At 52.8% G+C, this 23,976-nt stretch overlaps 1 protein-coding gene across 6 annotated transcripts in view; it reads right to left on the reverse strand.

The window, feature by feature from the left end:
• Positions 1–23,976, reverse strand: part of CCDC57 (coiled-coil domain containing 57) — a 104,312-nt gene that overhangs the window by 16,691 nt on the left and 63,645 nt on the right. For 5 of the 6 annotated variants that reach the window (XM_045489951.1, XM_045489950.1, XM_045489952.1 and 2 more), the window contains 3 exons: positions 20,999–21,090; positions 13,296–13,427; positions 12,639–12,855 (listed from right to left, as the gene is read on the reverse strand). In XM_045489951.1, coding sequence (XP_045345907.1) covers positions 12,639–12,855; positions 13,296–13,427; positions 20,999–21,090 — 441 coding nt within the window. Of the gene's footprint in view, positions 1–12,638; positions 12,856–13,295; positions 13,428–20,998; positions 21,091–21,869; positions 23,602–23,976 lie in introns of those variants that run through there. The other variant, XM_045489954.1, reaches the window with a different exon arrangement.

Raw genomic sequence — 23,976 nt, forward strand, 5'->3', positions numbered from 1 at the left:
AGCCAGCTGCCTGGGGAAGCTGCACGTCCTGGGTCTGTGAGTTAAGAGTTTGCATCAAATTTAGGGGAAAATCTGGTCATTGTATCTTGAAATACTTTTTCTCCCCCTATCCCTCCCCCTTCTGTTAGACTGATGGACACTGTCCGTCATGGGGACAAGGCTGTTCTCTCTTCCCCCGTTTCTCTCTTTGTGCATCATTTAGGACAGATTCTATTCCTATTCCTTCAAGTTCTCTGTTCTTCCTTCGACCATCTTTATTCTTGGGTTAATTCCATCCAATGAGCTTTCTTTACCAAATATCAGAGTTTTCATCTCTACAAGTTTTGTTTGGTGCCTCTCCTGTTTCCAATCTTATTATGTACATGCTTTTTGAAAAATACTTAGATACAGTCATTGCGGTTCTTTAAACGTCTTTGCTTGTTCCCTCATTTCTGTAATTTCTGGGCCTCTACTGACTGGTTTTCCTCTTGCAAGTGGATCACATTTCCCTGTTTCTTCATGTGTCTTATAATTTTTTTCTTTAATTTTTTTTTCAACGTTTATTTATTTTTGGGACAGAGAGAGACAGAGCATGAACGGGGGAGGGGCAGAGAGAGAGGGAGACACAGAATCGGAAGCAGGCTCCAGGCTCTGAGCCATCAGCCCAGAGCCCGACGCGGGGCTCGAACTCACGGACCGCGAGATCGTGACCTGGCTGAAGTCGGACGCTTAACCGACTGCGCCACCCAGGCGCCCCATGTGTCTTATAATTTTTGATTAGGTGTTAGGCACTGTAATATAATATTTTCTTGAAAACTATTTTTGTTCTAGAATGCTGGGTTTTGTTTTGATAGGCAGTTAGGTTCCTTGGTTGGTCATTTCAAAGACTGTTTTGAAGCTCGTCTAGGCTAAGTCTACACGGGCCTTCATTCCAGAGATACCCACCCTACTACGGACGTGTGACTTCTCTACGTCTCCACTGAATGAAGGTGCTGATGGGGACTCAGCACTCTGACTGAATACCTCCCTGCCCTGTGAGAGCTCTGGAAATGGTTCAGCTTACAAGTCGTTTGTCTTTCCTTTGCCTGGAACTGCGGAGCTTTCTTCTATACATCCGGGGCTAACACGCAGGGAGGACTCAAGAGAATGTCTATGCAGGTTTCCGGAGTTCTCTTCTGTATATACCCTCCTTTCTGGACTCTGTCCTGCAACTGCCAGCCCCTTCTGCCTTCCCAAACTCCAATTCCCATTTCCCCAACTCAGCACGGCTTCTGAGTTCTATTTGGCACCCTCCTCCCTATGACTGCAGCCCAGAAACTGCCTTCAGACAGAAAGCCAGGGGGTCCTGGAACTTGCCTCATTGGTCTTCCTTCTTTTACGGACCACAGTCCTGTGCTGTTGGCCAATGTCCGAAAACAGTCGTTTCATATGTTTTGCCCAACTTTCTCGTTGTTTACGGAGGGGTGTTAAAGTCTAGTCCTTATAACAGCCTAGCCTGAAGACGTGAGGGCTAGCCGTGCTGTGGCCCCAGAATACATACCGCGGAAGAATAAGCCGATTTCACTGTTTCTTAAAGTATTTACTTTGTTGTAAAAGTTATTTCAATACCAGTCGTTTCCCAAGTGGTAGTAAATGTTTCACCACAGTACGGTCAAGAGAAGAGCCAACAAAGATCTACTTGACGACGCTTCTCAAGAAGTTTAGAGGATACTCTGCACTTCTTAAAAAGCCTCAGGTTAGGGGCGCCTGGGTGGCGCAGTCGGTTAAGTGGCCGACTTCGGCTCAGGTCATGACCTCACAGTTCGTGAGTTCGAGCCCCGCGTCGGGCTCTGTGCTGACAGCTCAGAGCCTGGAGCCTGCTTCACGTTCTGTGTCTCCCTCTCTCTCTGCCCCTTCCCTGCTCATGCTGTGTCTCTCTCTCTGTCTCAAAAATAAATAAACATTAAAAAACAATTAAAAAAAAAAAGCCTCAGGTTATAATAATTGGCGTGGGCAGGCAGCTGGCGTGGCTCAACCGTTCAGGACACAGCACTGCTCCCTCCTTTGACCAGAACGCTGCTTCTGGGACCTTCTTCAGCCGTGATCACAATGGTGCTGAGGGGCGGCAGACGCCAACCTGTGGCGATTTCACTGGTGTGCGGGCGCTCACATCCACTCCTGTCCTGACAGCAGTGACAGGCAGAGCCAAAGAGATAAAGGTTGCTGGGCAGTGAGGGCAGGACCTGCCACCCCCTGGGGTCCTGGGACCGTCACAGTCACAGTGCTGAATAAGTCTCCCCGCTCTCGTGGACAGCTCCCAACCCGATCTGCCTCACGAGGTCTCTGCGGCAGTGGTCGGTGGGCGTGCGTGCCAGGCCCTCCAGTGGGAAGCAACTCGCCCTGTTTCCAGCTTGTGTTCCTGGAGCCCAGCCAACGAGCCCTGACTGGCGATTGCATCAGGACATCTTTCTGGTGCAGAGGACAAGCCCTCCCCGGCCCTAGCTGGCTTCCTTCCCCGTGGCTCGGGCTGCTGGTCTCTGAGCGAGGTCTCACAAGGCTCTGCCGCGGCTGCCCACCTCACTGCCGCTCACATTCCAGAAAGGTTCTCAGACCCGAGGAGCGTTCTCTGGTTAGTGTGCCAAAGAACAGAATGTAATGTTCCAGGTGTGTTTACAATGGGACCACAAGCTGTTCTCTGAGGTCACCTATTCTATGTGATTTTAAGCTTTTCTTACTTATCACAAGGTGGCTATCACTCAAAAACAGTGCTGGGCCATCAGCCTGCCCTCCTGCGCTCAACCGGAAATGCAAACACGACTGTGGGGAGGTCAGATGGCAGTATTGCTGGTCTTGATGGTGTGTGGACAAGGTAACTCTAAGGTCCCGTGCCTACAGTACGTTTTCATGTCCTCAGAGCCACGGCCAAATCAATCCGATTTCAGAGGAAGGTCCAAAGCACACTGTCATCCCTCCAGGGAAGGCGTGGAGTGGTCTCTGCTCAAGAACACAAGGGGACAGATGAGATGGCACCCAGGGGCCCACTCAGCCCTAGCCAGAGGCAGGCGACACACCACGGGACGGACAGGTGGACAAGGCCAGGAGGGCCTGCTGCGTTTGCCCTGCAGTATGGTCACGCGGGAACGTACCGCGACCCTCGAGTAAAGGGAACCCCAGTTATACCAGCAGTCACCTGACGCCCCAGTCTGGGACGGCCCTTGGCCACAGGCCGGGCCTCTCTCTGGAGCCCACCCGGCCGATCTGGCCGGTCCGGGTCATCGGAGCATTTTCTTCGTCTTTTGTCAAGCGTGTAAAATCGTGAACGTGATAATGAGGCTCCTAGCTACAAGACCACACACTACCAGGCACGGCTGGATCTGGCTCGCCGCAGGCGTAGCTCGCGGACTGAGCTGCGATTTGGTCCACACTCTGGTTTTTTAATTAGTTGCCAATTTTCAAAAACGAAAACATTCTATGTAAAAAGCAAGATTTCCAGTTCTTTTGGAAAACGGCAAGATCTGGCTTGTCGGCCATCTCCCCCCGAGGAGCAGAAGTAGGATGGCATCATCCCGGGCGGGGCACACCCGCCAGCCCGTCGCTGCCCCACACGGTCGGCACGGCCCCTGCACGCCTTCGCCCCGCCGCCCGCTGCCCGGGGCCTGCGGGCACCCACACCCGGGACTCGTCTGGGCCCGTGGGCTCAGGGTCTGAAGTCCGACGGCTTGGACTCTGGTCTCGATCCGCTACTGGGGAGCTAGGAGACTCGGGTGAGCAACCTAGCGTTTCTGGGCCTATGACTCCACCTCTGGCTGCACGGCCCCGACCTCGGGCCTCCAGGAGCTGCTGCGGGAGGCCACTGCCGGGAGGCTCACACCCACCCTGTGCAGCAGTGGCCACAGGCTCCACAAACGTTTGGGCTGTGAACAAGAGGGGGCCGTTTTTGTTTTTTCTGGATGCTCAGGTAACAACAGCCTGGCAGTGTCGTTATCTGAGTAGGTGTCCTCTCTGTCGAAAGATCTATAGAAATGTTCTCACTACACAGGACTTAAAATTAATTTTGGAGTAGTAGCTGGCTGATAGCATCATGTGTACCTTTTCTTAACTTTTATGCAATCCTTCTTAAGGGGAAAAACGTTTAATTTCAAGAAACACTAATGTAATTTTCAAAAGAAGAAAAATTAAAGAAAAAGAACACCAACATTGCTCGCTTTGAAAGTCGTAGTCCTCGCCCTTCATTGTTTTTGATTCCGTCATCCTCGGTGGGGGGATGAGGGTCCCCCCACGCACGCTGGATGTGCTGTGGGACCTTCTCAGGCTCCAGGGGAGACATCTGGGGAGCTCCCTCCACCAGTACACAAGGGGCAGAACACGGAGAGCACGGTGGGTGTTCAGTGGGTGAGGTCTTGAGGTCTTGAGGACAGACCCCGCCTCCCTTTCTGGGGGAGTGTGACCCCACCCCCCCCCCCCCAACACACCCCAGCTACAATCCTCAGGAGCTGCCTGCCATTATCAATCTGACCTCTGGGACAGCCTTGGCCTTTCCCCCAGAGGTCCGCCCCTGTTCCAGTCGGGCCTGTCCCCTCGGGAACTCCAGGAGTGCAAGGGGGGCTGGGGGCCTCTGGCTGGGGGACACCGGCCTTGGGTAGGAGCTCCGTGCCCCGGGCGGGTTTCCTCACTTGAAAAGGGGATTCCAGTAGCTCTGCAGATGGGTTTACTACTGTGGGGGTGACTGCATTCATTTGTAAAAAACAGATCTCGGGCCCACCGACCCCCCCCCCCCACCGACCCCGAGCTGGGGCCCAGTCCCTTCTAGAGCACACTTCTCTGTCCCTGTGTGTTCTGACCGTCACAAATCACAGCGAACACGCCCTTGCTGCTAGCTTTCAGTCACCTTACAATGGGTACGAATCCTAACAACATGCAAAGCACACAGAAGGCGGCCAGCTTCACCCACAATTTAAAAACTGCAAATTAAAACCAATAATGAAATACATTTTTCATCTGCCAGATTGGCAAGAAAGAAAATGCCGGATAAAAACACAGCCGCACCAGAGTGAGGAAAGACACTCTTACACCCTGCAGCCACGAGCACGAACGAAATCGGGCCAATTTTTTGGGGGCGATTTGGAAATAGCTTGCAGAACTCCAACCACTCACACCTTTGACCCAGTGATTCCAGATGCTGTGCTGACGACACCCTCCCACGGCCCTCCCTCCACGCCACGAGCTTCGCTGCGGCACCGCCTTAGGAGCTAAGACCACAGGCCACCCGAAGTCCAGGCATACAAGGCGGTTAAAGAACGTCCTCGCGCCCCACGTCACCGAACTACCCAGGACGGGGTCGAAGGAGCACGCTGCCTACTGGCACACGTCCCTGAACACCGCGGGCGCACACGCGTGCTCGCCGTCTGCTTCTATAGTCACAGAGCGCAGGGCAGGTGTGGAGAGGGGCAGGGGACCCGACCGCTGTGGTCAGAGGGGGCAGGGGGCGCGGGGCCTGACTTCTCCCCAACAACCCTAGGCACCATTTCATTTCCCAGCCACGCGGAGGCGTCACTCCTGACCCGCTGAGGTCAGGAGCCCCCTTTGCTCCAGTGGGCGTCCCACACCCTGAGCGCCACGGCGTGGCTGGGCCACCTGGGAGGCGGAGTGCTCTGACCACCCCTGGAGCGGCTGCGTCATACGTGGCCCTCCCAGGTGTCCCAGCACCCGGCGTCGCCTTCCGGGTGGGGCCCGGCTTTCCGAGGCAGGTGCCCCTTTGCCGGTGGGCCCGACAGCTGCCTTGGCTGAGTGCTCCTGTCCTGACTAATGTGGACGAACCATTGCCGTGTGACTGACCTTGGTCATCCGTCAACCCAGTCTTTCCAGTTGGGTTGTTTTTGAAGTTAAAAAGTAATCACTTTAGAGACCTGTGATTTTTATTTATTTTTTTTTAAAGCTCACTTATTTGTTTTGAGAGAGAGAAAGGGAGCGCATGCCATCAGGAAGGAGGCAGACCGAGAGGCAGACGATCCCCGTACTGTCAGTGCAGAACCTGATGCGGGTCCTGATCTCACCAACGAGCTTAACCGGCCGCGCCTCCCAGGAGCGCCAGAAATGTGTGATTTTTAAACCACTAGATACTCAGTTCCAATTCTGTGCATTTTTAGGTTTGATTTTAAGCCACTGAACTCTGCGTGGGAGGCATTTTAGCGTGTGGCCGGCACTGCTGGTGGGCAGTCGTGTGCTGGGCCATCCTGTGTCGGCCTCTCCTTACATAACACATGCCCACAGCTAGAAGGTTCCTGCTGTGTGTGGCCTGTTCCCCGTGCATTTTATTGGCCTTGAAAACCACTCATTTTGCTTCAAGAGAAAGTGTCCATATTTCAGTTAGAATTACACTGACTCCTCAGTGTAGAGAAAACAGCTTTGTAGTATGTAATACTCCCGTCCAGAAGAGTTGACTTGTAAAGATGTACTTTTCCCACAGTGCCTGGTAGGGTCTCTCATCACATGGTTTTCCTGAGAGCACAGACCGCTGGGCTGCAGACTCAGGGCCTCCCTGGGCTCCATTCTCTCCAGTCACCTCCCTGCTCAGCTCGACTGAGCACCTGTTGTGCACCTGCTGTGCTAGCCCTGCCCCAGCACCAGGCTGTCCCAGGATGGAGTGGGGGGGGGGGGGGGGGGGGGGGAGGGGCGGTGCGCTAGTGCTGAGGGAGGGGAGGAAGCCAGCTGGAAGGTGATGGGCCACAGGCAGGTGCTCTGAGAGGAAGGTGGGGGGGAGGTGTCCAGAGGTGTGGGCAGGAGGGGCCTGGGCTGCATGGGGCTCCGGGGAGGGGTCGCAGCCCCAGGCTCTGCAGCAAGGAGAGAGGACAGAAGACTAGGGTCAGGGTCAGGGTCAGTGAGGAGCAGGGGTGGGGGTGGGGGGTCAGGAGAAGGGGCCGGATCCCTCGGGCAGAGTGGAGAAGGCGGGGCATGGTGACCCCGAAGTCCTGGGTGCAGTTGTGGGTCCGGACCCCAGGCACCTGTGCAGACCCAGGGGGTCAGGCTTGGGCTCAGGCCCTGCCCTCGGATAGGGTTGCAGCAGGGCCTGGCCAGGCCTCCTGGGGCAGTAGGGAGGCCAGGAGGGGCTCTGGTCCCACCTCAAAACCAAAAGGAGTACGTCTTTTCAGCGCAAGAGCCAAGCGCTTGAGAAATACCGTGTAATGAAAGCAATGCTTCATGTTATTAAGTGCAGATGTCACACACTGTTACACTATTTCATTATTGTTTTTAACTTTTCACGACTGCTAGGACTCACAGTTTGTTCCTCACGATGCACGGAAAACTTACAAAAGGAGAAGACGCTTCATCCCAGGCTCTATAATGGAGCCTCTAGATTGCCTGTCTGGACGGATCGCCCACGTTGTACTTTATCATAATGCTTATGATCACAGGTTTACATCCGAAGCAGAGTTACTGGCTTCCTGAGAGTATCACTGAAGAAACCAGTAAGGTTTTAAAAAGTATTCTGAAGGGCGCCTAGCTGGCTCGGTGGGTGGGGCCTGTGACTCTCGATCTCAGGGTGGTGGGTTCAAGTCCCATGTTGGGCGTAGAGATTACTTAAAAATAAAATCTTTAGGGGCGCCTGGGTGGCTCAGTCGGTTGAGCGTCCGACTTCGGCTCAGGTCATGATCTCACGGTCCGTGAGTTCGAGCCCCGCATCACGAGCTGTGCTGACAGCTCAGAGCCTGGAGCCTGCTTCGGATTCTGTGTCTCCCTCTCTCTTGGACCCTCCCCTGTTCATGCTCTGTCTCTCTCTGTCTCAAAAATAAATAAAACATTAAAAAAAAAAATAAAAAATAAATAAAAAAATAAAATCTTTAAAAAATGATGATAAATAGGGGGCACTTGGGTGACTTGGTTGGTTGAGTGTCCAACTCTTGATTTCGGCTCAGGTCATGATCTGACAGTTTTCGAGTCTGAGCCCTGAGTCAGGCTCTTACTCTGACAGCACGGAGCCTTCTTGGGACTCTCTCTCTGCCCCTCCCTGGCTCGTGCATACTCTCTCTCTCTCAAAATCAATAAACACTTAAAAATAACAACAAAAAAGAAGCATGCTTACAGGAAGTAGAATATCACACAGATAACTCCATTATGCATACTCGAACAGTCAACACATGAGGGGAGCACAAAGAAACTCTCTAGACAGTTGGAACGACCACAATGCGTTCATTCCAACCTTTCCTCCCGCCTCAATGCTTCCCAGGGTGAGCCAAACATATCTCTCCTACTTTTCAATCCCAAAGCGCTGCTCATAAAGGGCAGGGGCGACAGGCCCAGCCCCAGCCGGTGTGTGACCACCCTCCCCTGCACAGACCGTGCTGAAGGCCCGCCCCACAGCCTTCCTGGTTTCCTTGCCGAGGCCCTGCCTGCTGCTCTCAGGCTCTGAGACAGTCCCCTGGTGGAAGACGGTCTGTCTGGAGCTCTGGGGAAAACACATCCCTTCCCAATGAAAAGAAAGAAGTGTGGGGAGAGAAGCAGGCCTTCTGACGTGATGCTCGGAGCTGCTGCAGCTCTTCTGGACCATCAGGAGGAGACAGAGCCCCAGACCAGCCAGCCCCTGGCTCATCTGCCTCCGGGCTCGATGCACAACTTGACGGACTCCTAGGTTTTGGTCAGCGAGTCAGTGCCACTGCCGTGCCGTGCTCACTGCGTGTCAGGAATGTGACCAAATGCTCACCACCTTGGCTGTCTCCTCCTGGGTCCAGTGAGCACGTATACGTTTCTGGGGCTGCTTTAAGTCACCTTCAGGAGGCTGTCTGTGACCTGTGCACAGCAGCTCAGGGCTGCCGAGGGGCTTCACCGGGCACCGGCACTGCCGCTGTGCTCCTCCCCACCCAGAACGGTCCCCGCTGTCACCTGCAGCAGCCGGCTGGCCGCCCTGCTCACCAACTGGCCCTGCTCGGCCCCTGCTTCTGCCTGCTTCCCGACTCGCCGCCCTCCTCATCCCTGAGCCATGGCTCTGTACCACTTAAAAGCAGGAAAGGAAGGGACTCTGACAGGAAGCCACCACCAGACCGTCTCTTCCACCCGCACGTGGACGGGCGTGGCCTCTCGGAACTGCTGCTTTTCAAGAGCACGGCTTCTGGAAGAAGTCGTCTGCCCCATTCTTCCCTCCAGCTCCTCCCGCCTGGAAGACTGGCACGGCTGTGTGGCCCGTCCGCGGGGACCACCCGTAACCCCACACTAACCTTCACCTTGCGTCCTGACCTCACCTGGCCTCCCTGCCACACGCCCCGGGGAGAGCACTGTCTCTCTCTTTAAGACTTTCTATTACAAAAGATACCCAAAAAGTTTCATCAAACACATGTACATGTACAGTTTAAAGTGTAAAAATAAAACAACGTGAAGAATAAAACAAACATTGGGGCGCCTGGCTGGCTCAGAGGAGCGTGCAACTCTCACTCTCAGGGTCATGATTTCGAGTCCCGTGTTGGGTGTAGAGATTACTTAAAAAAGTAAAAGTTAGGGGTGCCTGGGTGGCTCAGTCAGTTGGGCATCCGACTTCGGCTCAGGTCACGATCTCGCGGTTCATGAGTTCGAGCCCCGCGTCGGGCTCTGTGCTGACAGCTCAGAGCCTGGAGCCTTCTTTGGACTCTGTCTCCCTCTCTCTCTGCCCCTCCCCTGCTTGCACTCTGTCTCTCTCTGTCAAAAATAAATAAAAACATTAAAATAATAATTCTTCACCTTCTTGAGGCACCTGGCTCAGGTGGTTAAGCATCCAACTCTTGATTTTAGCTCAGTCATGATCTCAGCTTGTGGCTTTGAGCTCTGCATCAGGCTCTGTGCTGACAGTGTGGAGCCTGCCTGGGATTCTCTCTCTCTCTCTCTCTCTCTCTCTCTCTCTCTCTGCCACTTCCCCACTTGTGCTGTCTCTGTCCCTCTCAAAATACATAAACTTAAAAAAAAAAATTCTTCACTTTCTTGCCATGTATGGACCCCTTCAAGTGTGACTATGGCATTTTTCAAAAAGGCAAGCCCTGCTTTCTTTCTTTCTTCTTTTCTTTTCCGTTTCCTCCCTCCCTCCCTCCCTTCCTTCCTTCCTTCCTTCCTTCCTTCCTTCCTTCCTTCCAAGTAGGCTCCACGCCCAGCATGGGGGTCGAACTCCCCACCCCGAGATCAGGAGGCCCCGACAGTGGTATTTTCTGTGGACATGTGCAAAGGAAGCCAGTCTGGCACTTAGCCGGCTCTGTTGTGAGAAATGGGGCTAGAGTTTTATGCTTAACTAGAGCGAGTCAGATGTGAGGCAGAAATAAAAGTCCTCCCCACAAGGACAGCCTCAAAGAGTTTCCCATATAAAAATTCTCTTTTAAAGCTATCCTGGAAGAAGAACAATGTATCTTAGAGGCTACTAAGGTAGCCACGGATAAGTTTGAAGGAATTGAATCAAATTTATTTTGTCTAAAAGACACCCCTCCCCAACAGCTAGTATCCTCATGGATGGTAACAGAAAAATGCAGATGTCCACAAGTTTAAGAAACTGATGGGTGAAATGAAAATAAGCTGGGAGTAACCACCAGAAGAATAAAACTTGAGTGTCACTTAAAAACAGGCTGGAGATGGAAAATGTGACCTATTCAATGAAAGGCGTGAGAAGATAAAAAATTCTTCAAGCACGCCAAGCAGAAAATACACAAAAAGCCATCGGAGGGAAGTGCCAGCAACGAGGGCTCACAGGGAAGAGCGTGTACGGAGCCCCTGTGGCAGACTCGCACACGGGTCCGCGGGGCACAGGGGACGGGGATGGCGCTGTCCTTTCTGCAGAAGGCGCCGCCCCAACAGATGGGTGCGGGAAGGCGGGGAATCAAAGGAAGCCGGTGAGTCAGTGAAATACGAAGCAAGCAGGGCTGAGGCCCACCTGGGAAACCCAGGGGCAGAGTCTGGGGAGGAGCATGAGGCTAAGACCGCGCGGGAATAGCCGGGAAAATGCACAGAACGGTACAGCGAGGAGAGCCCAGGCCGGCCGAGGGCCGTGTGGGATGGGCCAGACACAGACGCCCTGGGGAAGTCAGCACCAGTGAGAGCGGGACTTCCAACAGGAGGGCAACACGGGCCACTAGTGAGTGCCGCTGGGCCATCGGGACGAAAACTCAGTTTGGTTCCTATTTTGTAACGTATACAGTGATAAATTCCAAATGATTCACGGATTTACACGTTAAAAAAATGAAGCCATAAGTATTGGAAGAAATCAGGGAAGAATAATCTCCAATTGTGGGGTGGAAAAGGCCAAAAAAAGGCACAGGAACCAGAAAGGGTTAAAAACAAGAACACTAACTACACACACACACACACAAACCACCATAAGCCGAAAGTCAAGTGAGAAACTGCCGGAAGGCGGGAAAGTACTTGTAAACTGTGTCTCGGGAAAGGGGTAATTTCCACCAGGAAGGACCAGCTCCTACAGATGGAGCCCCGGCAGGCAGGAAGGGGCAGAGCGGGAGCCAGGGGAGAGGAGGGGACTCCCGCCCAGAGCCACTCGGGGAAACGCCGCACCACCTCGGACGGGAGACGCGGATGACGTCCGCAGTGCCGTGTGCGCAGCCTCGCACACCGTGCTGGTGTCCGTGTGAGCGGGGGTGGTCCCACGGACCCCACCGGACCAGACCTTCCCGAACTAGAAATACACCTGCTCTTCGACCTGGCAACCCCCACTCTGGGGACTCACATACAGGCTTTTAGCGGGAGGCATGTGTCCCAGGCCATCACTGTAACGTGACCTGTACGGCAAAAGATTGGAAATGACCTAAAATATCCACCGCAGGGACAACAGTCCCATCGGTCAGGGCACATCTACACAACGAGGTGCGGCCCACGTGGGGCTGAGACCCCTAACCCTGTGGGCGGACTCCGAAGGGATTCCCTCAGGCTTCCGGCCACTTCTCGGGGTCAGGCTGCTCTCCCGACAGAGCAAATGCATCTCCTGGACGCCCGCGAGGACCTGGCGGGGCAGGGCCAAGGACACACGGGCGTGCTCGGGAGGCCGGAGAGCGGCCGGCTCTCCCAGACAGAAGGACCGCACCAGCCCCCGTGGAGGGGACCCCGCAGCACCGGGCAGCACCCGAGTAGGAGGACTGGCACCGTGGTGACGCAGCAGGAGCCCGCACAGGCGGAATGGGCGGGGAGAGCGCGGTGGCTGTCTGCACGTCAGCCACCGCGGACCCAGCCCTCCCGGACAGCGGCGGAGGGGCAGCGCGTCTCGCCTAAGACAGGACGTCGACGCCCTCCACTCTGACTCCCTACTTTCTGACCCAGCAACTTCTTCCCTTCCAGCTTCTCTCTTACCTCAGGCAAAGCATCCGTGGCGGGAACAGAAACTACCCCTCGGCAACAAGAACCGCCCTGCAGGACACCGGGCCCCCGGGAGACAGCCCCCGACAGTGATCTGCCTGACCCTCACCGCCCACCCACGCGGGCCCACCGACCGCCGGCCCGCATTCTCCCTACATAACCCCGGGACCGTTTTCCCCACTTTGCAGACCGTCTTCGAGTTGCTCGCCCACGGTCCTCCTGACATCGGCCCCGCTGCAGTAACCACCCTTCTCGTGTCACACCCACTCGTCTCTCTGCCTCTGGAGCGTGTTGGTGACGAGTGGCCGAGCCTGGCGTGTCTGGGACCCCGGAGCCAGGCACTCGTGCGCCCCTGTGTCCCGGCCCCAGCCTACCTGGCACAGAGTCGTCCTGGGACGTGAGGCCGGAGGGGCTGGATCCCAGGTCCAGTAACTTCCACGTGTCCTGGAGGGGACCACTGGCTGGTGATGAGGAGCTTCGGGTGTGGTGGCTCTTTTCCTCATGGGATTCTTGAGCCAGGTGTGGCTTTGGGGACCGGCTCTCCTTCTGCCGAGCTGATCTGTAAGTCGCCCTGGAGATCCCGTGTTGCCTCTATGACAGTAAACAAAGACAGAAACAGCCCTCAGAGTCCTGCTGGGTGAGTGGTGGGACGGTGGGCACGGCCCTCGGTCAGGCCCGCGCTCCCCGGGCACTCCAGCTGGGGTTCCCCTGGGCTCCAGAAGGCCTCGCGATGTGCAGGGCAAAGGCAGTCCGGTCTCTACGGGAGGTGGGACCCGGAAAGAAGGACAGATGCCCCAAAGCCCATGCTCTCCGGCCGCGAAGGCCCGCTGTGGGGGCCCGTGGGGGCCCCGGGGCGGGCGTCTCGCTGGGCAAGGGCGTGACGGAGACCCCCCCCCCCCGCCCCCGCCCCCGCGAGGAGAGGTGTCTGCTCCTGACACCGCAGTCACTCAGGGCAACAGCCACCCACCGGGACAGAAGGCACACAGGGTCCCCACAGTGGGTCCCTGCACTGAGACGCGGCCCTGCTGTACCTGCCCCGACCCAGCCTCAGCTCCTGCTGTGCAGCCTGGCGGACTGGACCTTCTGCGGACGCTCTGGGCCAGGCGGGGCCGGGCCTCCCCGGGGTGTCCAGAGGAACGTTCTGTCTCGGCGCTCTTAGAGCCCTGCCGTGGAAATGCAGAGAAAAGGACTCAGTGCCATGTGTCATCGAGGGGGCGTGTCACCCCGGTCTCCCTCAAAAGCAGGAAGAAACGCTGTCCCCAAGTCTCCGGTATCAGGGACTCGCCCACATTGGGGACTGGCCACAAGGGAGGGGCGTGGTCGTGTCCACGAGCCAGGATGACCACAGCAGGCCTTCAGTGGCCATCTGAGTGCCCCTCACATCCTTCAGGAGACCGAGAACCTAATGTCACACAGACCCTCCCAGGGCACACGTCCCCGGCACATCATCGGTGCATCGCTCTGATGGCTCTTTGCACCCCTCTCTGTGGGGACGCCTGCAGGACGGCAGTCAGAAGGGAGCATGAGGGAGTTTCTAAAGAGGCACAGAATGAAACATGGAAGAAAATGTAAGAATTAAAAGCAGGGGCACCAGGGCAGAGCCCGGACAGCAGGCCAGTGGGGCCCCTGGGAACCAGCCAGATCCACCAGCCTCCTCCCGCCCCAGGGAGCACTCGCACCCACCACCCAGCTCTCCTCCGCTCTAGTTCAATCAATATTTGAGTTTTCAACTGAGAAACGCACACACATCTTTTGGATTTAATTGACAGCCCCTGGGGCAGCACTGATAATTAAATGGCTTTTCGCGTTTGTCGAGGGACTCACTGTGCGTCTTCCTCTGTGCTTTCTGACCATACCCTTTGCTTATTTATCTACTGGTTAAAAAAGTGGGCCCCAGAGTCTCATCTTTTCTCACGTTTTAAGAAAGGAGTCATTTCACTGGATTATCAAAGACATGGTAGTTTTGTAGTTTGAAAGAGATTAATAAAGTGTGATACAGTACTTTTCAAGTTTATTTATTTGTTTTGAGAGAGAGAGAGAGAGAGAGAGAGGGAATATCCCCATGAGGGCTCCATGCTGTCAGCACGGAGCCTGACTTGGGGCCTTGAACTCACAAACCTTGAGATCATAATCTGAGCCAAAATCAAGGATCAGGCACTTAACCAACGGAGCCACCCAGGCGCCCCCAGTGTAATAAAGTACTTAATGTACTAGAAAGAAGCGAAGGTACAGATAACAATATGCATGTCTTACTGTAACGGCTAACGGGCACATTTATTCTATGACTTAGGACATTTTCCTCAATAACACGTATGCAGAAGTTTTAAGTAATTAACGCAGATGATTTGAAAAGTGATGAACAACTAGCTGAGGCACTTCAAAGTTTTAACAGCATTTCCTACAAGTGGAAAAAGCGTCCTCCAGGGGATGGGGTGTCTTCTAGGAGGGGGGTCCTCCTCCAGGAGAACGGGTCCCCTAGGGGCGGGGGTCCTCCAGGGGAGGGATCCTCTGGTGGAAAGTGCCATGGTCTTCAGCCCCTCTCTGTGGCCAGCCCTGCCCAGTTGTCTCAGGCCACGTCTCCTCGCCAGGCACACCGCCGCGCACATCTCTCCCACAGAGCCAGAGCCATTCCAGGCGGCCTGGCGCGTCCCCGCCGTCCCATGGCTCAGACCCTGCCCTTTGCTGAGGGCTTGTGTTTAGCTCCAGCAGAAGGCCCCCAACACCCCATGAGGTGTGTGTGCCCACGGACGAGGCTGGGGGGCAGCTCGGGGATCGCTGGTCCCAGACCGCCGCTCGCCTCCCCCCAGCCAGCTGCCGGGCCTCAAACCCGGATTCCTTCCCTTCTCTCACATTCCACGTCCGTCCCACAGCAAACCCAGATCTGACGCATCTCCTGGCCGGCCGCCCCCTCCTCCCAGCCAGGACCCCCCGCCGACTGGCCCCGCACCCACCCCCAGCTCAGCGTGGAGCCCAACGCCGCCGCCTCTGCCACCTCGCCAGGGCCGACTCGGAGCTCGTGTCACCCCACGGCCGAACAGGCCGCCCATCACCCACCTGGCGCTCTCGGATTTTATCTGACTCACACTGGAGACCGTTCGCGGGACATCAGCATATGGTCTAGGGTCAAGAGTTTATGAGACTCCCACCCCCTTCAGAGAAGCGGAATATTAGCGAATAAAAAACTACACACACGCACACACGCACAGACACGGCTCCAGGATGCACGCGTGATACTTTTCAACGACTGATGAGAGGCGGAAGGTTCTGGTCGTGCGGAGAACCACGCTGTGAACACTCTGAGGGCAGCGGCAGGCGGCCCGCGCCGGGGGGGGGCTAAGGTGCCAGGCCCCGGCCGGCACGCGGCCGGCACGCTGGATGGGCATAAGCTCCCTGGAAGGGCAGCAGCATCCAGCCGGCCAGGAACCCGCTCGGGACCCCTGGGGTGGAGCCAGAAGCACCCGCGCAGAATTCAGCATCTACTCTGCGTAAAAACCCAGTAGATCAGGAGGAGAGAGCGCTGCTTTAAACCGACGAACGGTCTGGAAGAGGCTGGGCCACATACACTCGCTGATATTTGACCGCTTTTAACCTACAAAAATGGCAATTTTGTAGGATTCAACATAATACCCAAACCTACAGCAAACTTTCTACTTGAAGATAAAATGCAAAAAGCATTCGGAGCTCCCGACTGGCTCGGTTGGTGGAGCGTGTGACTCTTGATCTCGGGGTTATGAGTTCGATCCCCATTTTAGACGTAGAGATTGCTTAAAAAAATAAAATCTTTAAAGAAAAACGCAAAAAGCACTGTTCAAGTCGGGCCAAAGGTGTGGATGCCAGCTAGCCTGCTCTTGTTTCCACGGCATGGGAGTCCTGGCCAGGACAGCAGCATGAGACAGGACTGAGAAGGAGGGAGCCTGACCCCAGCAGGGGCTCTGTCCCCATAGAGAACCGAGGGAAAACTCTGGTCACACGCACCAGCACCAATCACTTCTGCAGAACTGCCAGATACCAAATCATCTGAGAAAAATCAACCAGGTTCCCAATGGCCTGCAACGGCTAGAAAATGTGTGTTTAGAAATATTCCAGAGAAGCGGTACAGTCATCAGAGTATTGCCCAGCGCCGAACAGAAACGAGCTTCTGAACCCTGAAAAGACGTGGAGGAAACGTAAACGCACGTGACCAAGAGAAGGAAGCCAGTCCGAGAAAGGCCACGTAGCGTGTGATTCCAACTCTGTGACATCCCAGAAAAGGCAGAAGTGTGGGGTCCGTAAAAAGCTCATTGGGTACCAAGGACAGAGTTGGGCAAAGGGGGAGGGATGCACAGACACAGAGGATTCCTAGGACAGGGAGACTACTCGGTGTGAGACCGTAACGTGGACACGCGTCAGCATCCGTTTGTGCAAACCCTTCCGATGTCCAGCACGAGAGTGCACGGTGACTCTGGACCCTGGCGATAGCTGCGTGTCACTGAAGGTTCGTCAGTCGTGACGGACACGCCACCTGGTGGGGGATGCGGATAATGGGGGAGGCAGAGGACATTCGTAACACAAGAGGACATTCATAACAATGTTTATAGCAAAAAATAGCCTAAATGCCCACCGACAGAAGAATGGATAAATAAACGTTGATATATTCATACGATAGGAAGAATATACACAAACCAGTGTCTACACCTGGAAAGCCATGCCTCGCAGGTCAGACCCCGCCCACCACCTTTTTTTGGTCCAGCCCGTGAGCTAAGAACAGTTTTTACATTTTTATTCATTTTTTTAAAGATTTTATTATTTTTTATTTTATTTTTTTTTTACATTTATTTATTTTTGATAGAGCACAAGTGGGGGAGGGGCAGAGAGAGAGGGAGACGCAGAATCCGAAGCAGGCTCCAGGCTCGGAGCTGTCAGCACAGAAGCCGATGTGGGGCTTGAACTCACAAAACGCGAGATCATGACCTGAGCCGAGGTTGGATGCTTAACCGACTGAGCCAGTCAGGCGCCCCTATTTTATTTTTAAAGTTTATTTTTACCTATTTATTTGAGAGCAACAGAGACAGTGAGAGTGGGCGAGGGGCAGAGAGACAGGGAGAGAGAGAGAAAGAATCCCAAGCAGGCTCCACACTGACAGCGCAGAGCCCAACGCAGGGCTTGAACTCATGAAACTGGGAGACCATGACCTGAGCCAAAATTAAGAGTCAGATGCTTAACCAACTGGGCCACCCAGGTGCCCCATGATGTTATTATTTTTAAGTAATCTCTACACACAATGTGAGGCTCGAACTCACGATCCTGAGATCAATCCTGAGGTCAAGAGTCATACACTCTACTAAGCCAGCCGGGTACCGAGTTTTCACATTTTAAAATTAAAAAAAGATTTCTTTTAATGTGTATTTATTTTTGAGACGGAGAGACAGAGTGCAAGTAGGGCAGGGGAAGAGAGAGAGGGAGACACAGAATCCGAAGCAGGCTCCGGGCTCCGAGCTGTCAGCACAGAGCCCGACGCGGGGCTCGAACTCAAGAGCCGCGAGATCATGACCTGAGCTGAAGTTGGATGCTCAACCGACTGGGCCACCCAGGCGCCCCTACAGTTTTAAATAGTTGAAAAAAATCAAAAGAAGGATGTTTCATGACATGAAAATTACATGAAATTAAACATTTCAGGATCCGTAAAGTTTTACCAGAGCACCACCCATGCCCACCTGTTCACACACCACCTGAGACACCTTCAGGCTCATCGCGGAGCTAAACTGCCACAGAGAATGTAGGGTCCTTAAAGGTGGGGCCCTACATAGTTGGTCTCCAGCCCTTTACAGAAAAGTTTGCATCGGCCTTGATATTATCTCAGAAACATAATGTTGGATGAAAGCGCCGTGCAGAAAGACACATACACGACCAGACGTGATTTATACAGAATTTCAAATATCTGCTGAGAGAAAGTCTGAAGGGGGGGGCATGTCTGGTAGGACACTCAAGGGGGTTTTCACTTTATAACATTTTGTTTATTAAGTTGGATGGTGTAGTTACATTAGTCTTGGTATCTTCTTAGAAGTCTAAAATATTTATAATGAAAATACATAAATGACAATATCCACTGAGTAAAGACCAAACGGGGAGAACAGCTAAGAAAACTTTGTAAAGGGACAGGAACAAGGACTATTACAAAGCCATGGTATTAAAGGGGAAGAGACCCTTCGCTGGGGCCACGTGGAAAATAAACGCGGACCTGAATCTCACCACGCACAGGTGTCACTCCACGGTCTGCAAAATACTGTCCTGGCTCTTCCAAAATGTCAGCGTTGTGAAGGACAAACAAGGTCAGAAGGCCCCCTCTGGGGTGGAGGAGATGTCCACACGAGCACCTGCACGTGACCGTGTGCACACCACGCACATGCATAAATACATCTCCATGCGCACCACACACAACCACACACACTCACGCACAGGTACGCAAGTGCTGGAGGCAACACGGGTCCTGGACTTGGGATTGGCAAAATCTGAGTATAGAACATGTATGAAATTCTAGGATTGTGTTTTATTTTTGTTATTTTAGAGAGAGAGAAAGAAGAGCGTGGAAGTGTGTGCATCAGCAGGAGAGGGGCAAAGGGAGGCAGAGGGAGAGAGAGAGAATCTTAAGCAGCTTTCATGCTCAGCATGGAGCCCAACATGGAGCTTGATCCCATGACCCTGGCTGGGACCATAACTTGAGCCAAAAATCAAGAGTTGGACGCTCAACCAACTGAGCCACCCAGGCACCCCATGGATCGTATTAATGTTATGTTTCCTAATTTTCATGATGTCAGAAGGTATCTTTGTTTTCAGACATGAAGGGGCTTATTCTTAGCTGGTCCAGGAGCAAAGCTGTCTGACTCTGTGTGTCTCTCTCTACTTTTCCTCCATCTACATCTCTTTATCCATCCATCCATCTAACATCTGTCTATCATCTATCTATCTATTATCTATCTATCCATCTAACATCGATATCACGTACCTATCCATCACCTATCCATCCATCCATCCATCCATCCATCATCTATCCATCTACCATCTATCCATTATCTATCTATCTATCTATCCATCCATCCACCCACCTATCATCTATCCATCCATCCATCATCTATCTATCCATCTAACATCTATCTATCATCTATCCATTATCTATCCATCCATCTATCCATCTATCATCTATCTATCCATCCATCCATCCATCTAAAACGTGGGGGAGGCAGAGGGAAGGAACAGAAAGAATGACAAACCAAATGTAGTAACGAGTTAACAACTGGTGAATCCAGGTGAAGGGTATATGTGTTATTTTTACAACTTTGTGTAAATTTGAAATCATTTCAAAATAAAACATTAATTTAAAAAATACCTAAGAGTCGAGATGTTTAGCACATGATAAAAATATCAATTTGAAGTCAGTGAGAGAAAGGAGGGTAATTACGTACGGGTGTCATGATAATTTGTGAGGCAGAACAGCCAGAAGAAATGTGTGGATATTTAGCTAAACTCAAACTAGAGAAAAACACTCTAAGCCAAAAACCAGTGAAATAAACCATTGAAGTACACTGGTGGAGCTCATTAAAGAAAGTTCTCTGTGGATTAAAAAACAAAAAAAAGAAAACATATGACATATGGCATATGACAAAGGTTTATAATAGACAAGCAGCAGTTCCGTCGTGTATGAAAACCTCTTAAGAACTAACAAGCACAAGGATGCCTGGGTGGCTCAATCGGTTGAGCATCCAACTCTTGATTTTAGCTCAGGTCGTGATCTCATGGTTGTGAGATCGAGCCCTGAGTCGGGCTCTGAGCTGGGAGCCTGCTTGGGATTCTCTCTCTCTCTCTCTCTCTCTCTCTCAAAACAAAAACTGACAAACACATACAAGTAGAAAAATTAACAAAATACGTGTATAAATAACCCACAAAAGAAGACATACAAATGGCCGATAAACAGATTACAAACTTTAATACCAGTAAGGATATAAAAAAACTTCTAAAAGATGCAATTTTTAAATTTTTTTTAACGTTTATTTATTTTTGAGACAGAGAGAGACAGAGCATGAACGGGGGAGGGGCAGAGAGAGAGGGAGACACAGAATCCAAAACAGGCTCCAGGCTCTGAGCCGTCAGCACGGAGCCCGACGCGGGGCTCGAACTACAGACCGCGAGATCATGACCTGAGCCGAAGTCGGCCGCTTAACCGACTGAGTCACCCAGGTGCCCCAAAGATGCAATTTTTTTAACCCATCATATTGGTGAAGATTTGAAAAATAATACCCAGGTGGGGAAAGCTAGAGTAAAATATACATATGATGTAATTTGTAATTTTATGTTTATTTTGTATTTATTTTTATTTTATTATTTTTTTAATTTTATTTTTTAAACTTATTTTTGAGGGAGAGAGAGCGAGCGAGCACGCACACAAGCAGGCTCTCCGATGTCAGCGCAGAGCCCAACGTGGGGCTCGAACTCACAAACTGTGAGATCACGACCTGAGCCAAGATCAAGACTCGGATGCTTAAACCGACTGAGTCGCCCAGGTGCCCCTATTTTTGTAATTTTAAAAAACAGAAGGAAACACACTGAGACGTCACAGGTAACTATGTTCAGCTGCTGAAAAATGGAGACCTTTTCAATCATGTCTACTGGATTTTGACGTTTTGGTAATGAAATGCGATACTTAAGCAACTGGTAAAAAGTGGCTGAAAATGCTGTTCTCAGATACAAGAGTAAGTATTACCTGAGCTGCAGAGCGGGGCTTCACCTGCCCCAGAGGTGCTTCACTCTGGTTCCAGGCCTCAGGAGTGGGCCGGGGTTGATTAGCTGGTTTCCCTAGAACAAGAACAAGGAGAGGAAAAGGATTCGCTTTCTTATTATTTCTCCTTCTCCTTCTTTTTCACCTTTTTATTTTAAATTTTTTTTTTTTTCAACATTTATTCATTCTTGGGACAGAGACAGAGCATGAACGGGGGAGGGGCAGAGAGAGAGGGAGACACAGAATCGGAAACAGGATCCAGGCTCCGAGCCATCAGCCCAGAGCCCGACGCGGGGCTCGAACTCACGGACCGCGAGATCGTGACCCGGCTGAAGTCGGACGCTTAGCCGACTGCGCCACCCAGGCGCCCCTTTTAAAGTAAGCTCTATGCCCAACATGGGGCTTAAACTCACACCCGGAGATCAAGAGTCACATGCTCCACTGACTGAGCCAGCCACGCGCCAGAGGGGTTTGCTTTCTGCGTGCACCTCATTTCTGGGTCTCCCCCATGCCAAACACAAACCCCGAGAAGAACACCGCGTGCCTCCTGTACCCCAGTCACTTCTCTCCGGCAGCACGCGGCGGGGGGTGAGGCGCACACAAGACGTCCCGCGGCTGCGTGCGGCCCGACACGGCTTCTCAAAGCAGAAATCAACACCTTCACTAACCGTCCCAAAGTGCACTCTCTCTGCAGCACAGAAGAGTAAGCAGCAGGAGGTTAAATGAATAAACTCAAAGATTCCGCCTGTCATCTTGCAAGCATCCCGTCTTACTCAGAAATGATCCGGGTCGCCAAAGAATACCCATTCGTTAACTCAACTTGGGTTAAGTTACCTAAAAATCTAGGAAATGCATCTTTTTTTTTTTTTTTTTAACGTTTTTATTTATTTTTGAGACAGAGAGAGACAGAGCATGAACGGGGAAGGGTCACAGAGAGAGGGAGACACAGAATCTGAAACAGGCTCCAGGCTCTGAGCTGTCAGCACAGAGCCCGACGCGGGGCTCGAACTCACGGACCGCGAGATCATGACCCGAGCTGAAGTCGGACACTCAACCGACCGAGCCACCCAGGCGCCCCGGAAATGCATCTTTAAGCTGACAATACTACAAGATACAACTACTGTTGAAATAAGGTTTGTCAGAATAACGAATCATCGTGGCTAAACACAAGCTTAGTGAGGACTCCGAGGTTTTGGGGTGTGTGTGAGCTGTAAACACTGATATTTCCTGTATTAGAAACTGAAACAGAAATTTTGAAAAAGCTTATTATCCATCCGTCTGAAGATGGATATATTGCATGTTATTAGCATCTAGGTACTCAAGGAACCAGCCCTGTCACCGTGGAGCTCCAGCAATGGGTCCCAGAGTACTCCGTCAGCTTCCTCCAGGAGATAAAAGCGCATGGGAAGGACAGAATTCGGAAGTGAACTTGTTTTCTTTAGATTTTAAACCCGGAGCTTAAAAGCTATGGAATCCGAAGACCCACGAATGGCCGACGAGCCCCTGCAGAGATGGTCCGCATCATTAGTCGTCAGGGAAACGCAGACTCTAAACCACAGTGAGCTGCGGCTTCTCACTCATCAGGACGGACAGAACGGACAAGACGGGAAGTCAGTGGTGCCCAGGATGTGGAGAAGTCGGAACCCATGCAAACTGCCACTGGAAAAGTAAGGCGGTGCGGTCACTGTGCGAAAAGTTGCACTTCGATAAGGAGAGAAGAGGAGAAAAACGAGGCAAGAGGGAAATCTCTAGAGCGAGGCCAGCGTGCCTGTCGCCGGGAGGACCTTCCACGAGCCTGTGGAAAGGCTGCATGGGTCTCGGCCGCGGTCTCAGCCACAGGCGCCCCCAGTCATTCGCTGCCAGCGCGTCTGGAGACCCACGGTCCCCCTCCTGACCTACTGTCTGTCACACACCCACAGCGTCCACCTCGTCCGTCTCCTCACGCAGGCATTTCTGTCTCACGGCATCACAGGAAAGGGGAGACAGCTCGGTAAGGCTGTGTTGAGACCACAGTCACAGGACTTTATTTACAATATATGGCTATAATTGCTCTATTTTCTTAGTAGCTATTATCCTAGTCTCTTACCGCGCTTAACTTATAAACATTATCGTGGGCGCGTACGTCTAGGAAAAAACGTGGAATGCGTAGTGTTCGGTAGTGTCTGCCGTTTCGGGCACCCCCTGGGGCCGAGGGGCCCGCTGTACTTTGGGCACAGGCTTCTGCTGGCGGTGCCTGGCCCACTCTGAGATGCTCCCAGTTGCGCGAGGCAGGATTTCCAGAGCTCTAGTCGAGAAGAACGTGGACTCTTCTGACCTGGAACCAAAATCCAATGGATCAAGAATTGGTCACTGAGGACGGAAGGGATGGGCAGGGGCGATGGCAGCTCTTCTCTGGATACGTCGCTTTCACGGTCGACGTCCTAGCTCTAGACGGGGCCCGTTCTCCCTCCTCTTAGCCAGCCGCAGTCTGTAAGGCTTCAGGGGTCTCCGCTTTTGTCACCTGATGTGAAACACCTCTAAGTGGCATCTTCTTCTCTCCCTAAGTCCTTCAGAACTCAGATACTCTTGTTGAGTCTTCTTACTTTTTTCTTTTTTTAAGTTTATTTGTTTTGAGAGAGAGAGAGAGCAGGGGAGGAGCAGAGAGAGAGAGAGAGAGAGAGAGAGAGAGAAAGTGAGTCCCAAGCAGGCTCCTGCTGTCAGCACAGAGCCCAAAGCGGGGCTCAAACTCACGAACCATGAGATCATGACCTGAGCTGAAACCAAGAGTCGGACGCTCAACCTACTGAGCCCCCGGGCGCCCCAGTCTTCTTTTTTTTTGTTCAAAAGCAAATCACAGGCCCAAACCAGGGCTTTATGCCTGACCTAGCTGCAACCTCCCCCAGAAATGCAGCTTTAACCGGTTGTCAGGAGCCCTGTAGTCAGTGGAGTCTGCCACTGGGTCCTCTCCAACCCCAAAGGACCCC

The sequence above is a fragment of the Leopardus geoffroyi genome, chromosome E1 (genome assembly GCF_018350155.1).
Source record: "Leopardus geoffroyi isolate Oge1 chromosome E1, O.geoffroyi_Oge1_pat1.0, whole genome shotgun sequence".
NCBI lineage: Eukaryota > Metazoa > Chordata > Mammalia > Carnivora > Felidae > Leopardus > Leopardus geoffroyi.